This window comes from Atta colombica, unplaced genomic scaffold, assembly GCF_001594045.1.
Source record: "Atta colombica isolate Treedump-2 unplaced genomic scaffold, Acol1.0 scaffold153, whole genome shotgun sequence".
In the NCBI taxonomy this organism is placed as follows: Eukaryota; Metazoa; Arthropoda; class Insecta; order Hymenoptera; family Formicidae; genus Atta; species Atta colombica.
The window spans coordinates 3,728,056-3,731,240 of NW_017259243.1; the positions used below are offsets into that span (position 1 = coordinate 3,728,056).

Sequence of the window (3,185 nt, forward strand, 5' to 3'; positions counted from 1 at the left end):
CCATATGCTATATGGCTATAATGAGAACGAAAAGGTTAATGAATGTATATTTATTATAAGAATCGATTATATATGAGAAGATAACGGATACGTGTTTGCATGTGTGTATGTGCGATACGCTATATTACGTACTACTGTAATCTTTTCATTCACAAATAAACGATCAACGCGTTATTAATCCGAACGTTTTGCTCGTTTTGTTTCAGAACTCCGAAATATCGCTGTTTGAGACGAATATTCGTTTTATGGGAAGTCTGCTTGCCTGTTATGCTCTCACGGGAGATGTAATGTTCCGGGATAAGGCGGCGCAACTTGGTGAACGGATGCTGCCTGCCTTCCAGACGGAAACCGGAATTCCTCATTCCCTCATCAACCTTCATACCGGGGTAAGTGCGGCTTTTCGTTGCCATAACTCGCTAGTGCACGCATCAACGCGCGGGTTCGATGTACTTTGATATTACATTAATTTCGTTTCCCGCACTAAAAAAAGAACCTACTCATTTACTGAACTGAGATAAAAGAGTAAAACAAGAAATCATGGATATGAAATGTCGTAAATTCATACAGGTTGTATCAAAATCAGGTATACATTTTAATAAAACTAAAACCACATCTTAGGAGTCAAAACTCGAAAGAAAAACTTCTTGAGATAGCTTCTTTATTGCCAAGATGTTTAATATGAAAGTTGAAAGTTAAAACGAAATAATGATTAAACTTCCAGTAAAGAAAGATTCACAAGTTATGTATAAAGAGATCATCTAAATATACGTATCCAAATAACGTAAAAAAAAGAGATTACTTTAAAGATCTTTCCACATCAATTGCTGATTATTGGAGATATATTAATTTATATTAATTTTTGTGAACTATTTTTAATTTAATTTTGATATTTTAAAGTAAATGTTTTCGATGCATTTGTTGTTTACAGTTGTTTACAAATAAACTTATTAAAATATTGTAGTATTATTATTAAATTGTGCTATTATATTTTTATTATTATATTATATTTTTTCCTTACATTTTGTTATATTGTTTAATAAAAATCTAAAGTGTAATATATAATTTTTTTACTTAATAAAAATCAAGAGATTGTAATAAAATTAATAAGTGATTTTCTTACATGTTTTGATAAATTTGCTTGCTATAGTTCTTATCAGCAAACGATCCATTAAGGAATGAAACACGCAGTATAAATATAAAACACAATTATACACAGCTCACGCTCGCATGACTATACTTTAAAAAGCTATTTCAAGGCGTGGTGTTTCCGTTCTTGCGCGCTTCTTGTTAAACATCGTGGCAATGATGTTACGCTTTAATTGAAACGATTCCATCAAGTCACGTCTGTCGAAATAGTGGTACGCGATTAATATGCAAATTCTTAATTGGATGGATAATGAGGCCGCAGGAGGCAGATACGGCCTTTGACTTTATATGATAGACGACATATTCGTTCATATGTTATTTTTTCTTTTTCTTTTTTTTATATATTCATTTATATATTATTTGGCGATAAAATAACAATAAGTGATTATCTAGAATTTAAATAAAGAGAAAGATTTCTCATAAAAGAACGAGCGATTAATTTTAATAAAAAAAAGTTCTATTAAAAGTTCTTTAGTATTATTAAAATTTAAACTAAAATCAATTTTATTAACATATGTTATGTGTTTAATAATTAAACCATTTACCATTATTTCATTAAATTTAATAAATAATAAAATTATCAATTAAGCTTTAATTGATGATAAAGTACTCTTAAAATGTATAGAACAATAATAACTACTTATCTAATATAATTATAATCACGTGAAGAATATTATACAAATGAATAAAAACTAATCTAAAAATATATTTTTTATGATTATCATATTGTATTATATGATTATTATTGATAGTTATCTTGTTATTTTATCAAACTTGAAAAAACATATCCCTTGACGAAAATAATACAAACAAAATCAAAAAAATTTTTTATACCGTGAAAAAAAGAAAAAATATAATTGAGATATCTTTATAAATTGTTTTACGTATTTTTTAATTACATAATTTATAACCATACATAAAATTGAAATCATACATTGAAATCAACAAATAATCGAATTTCATAGACAATTTTATTGAAGAAAAATTTGCACAGAGAAATTTGCCGAGAGAAAAGAGAAAGGGAAAAGATTCAGACTGAATCGTTATACAATGTATATATGCCGATTAATTCTATCTGCTTGACTTCGTATTTGTATATATATATATATACATTGTATGTATACATACATTTGCATTAATGTTTTCAATGGACGCGGCCTGTGTCCATCTCCGCGTCATAATTGTTCATTAATTTGGAATGATATGAAAGAAAAGAATAATGAAAAATTTTGATTGGTTCAAAAAATTTCATTTATATATTTTATTATTCTATGTGATTATTTCGTCGAAGTACATTTTCTTCTTTCCATTTTCTTTCATATATGAAAAAAATAATACACAATACTATTTTTAAAAATATTTTTACAGCTATCAATTTAAATAATTATTATATATAGAACAATAAAAAGTTACGAAAATTTGTCTTTTGTACGCATGTATCAATTAAATATGTAATATTTGTTATAACAAATTTAACAAACTTGCTACGATATATTTATAGCAATGAGAAATTTCTGTTCTCTTTTTCCCTTTAACAACAGAAGACACATGCAAACGTTACATCGCACGCATGCTCGTCTATCTTACCATCATGAAATTATAGTGGGTAGGTTAATTGGCTAGATTAAATTATAAAGCGATTATGGTTCTCCCAACTTCACCGAACTTCATCTACCTAAATCCTCGTTACAATATTTGGGCGATATCCGATGAATAAATTGCCTATTCGTTTCTTTGGATTTTCGCTTCAACAGTGGCTTTTGATTGTTTAAAACCACATCAGATTTCATTCTACAAAATTTCCATATTATTTTTAATATTCTGATTCTTTTCATAAAGAATTAGCATATTTTGCTTGCTCTCTCATGGATTATATTGTTTGTATGATCTATTTCTTTTTCATAAATTAAAAAAATGGATATTCAAGCAAATCCTTTTAATAAAATTTAAATTAAAACCATTTCTAAATTTCTTTAGTACGTTAGTTTTATTATGGGAATTAATAAATTTATATAGTAATATATGTATATATATATATA

At 26.9% G+C, this 3,185-nt stretch overlaps 1 protein-coding gene across 3 annotated transcripts in view; it reads left to right on the forward strand.

The window, feature by feature from the left end:
* The window catches only part of LOC108685497 (mannosyl-oligosaccharide 1,2-alpha-mannosidase IA), a 795,354-nt gene that overhangs the window by 787,161 nt on the left and 5,008 nt on the right, over positions 1-3,185 (forward strand). For all 3 annotated transcript variants that reach the window (XM_018190318.1, XM_018190319.1, XM_018190320.1), the window contains one exon: positions 207-386. In XM_018190318.1, the coding sequence (XP_018045807.1) occupies positions 207-386 (180 nt within the window). The remainder of the gene's footprint in view (positions 1-206; positions 387-3,185) is intronic.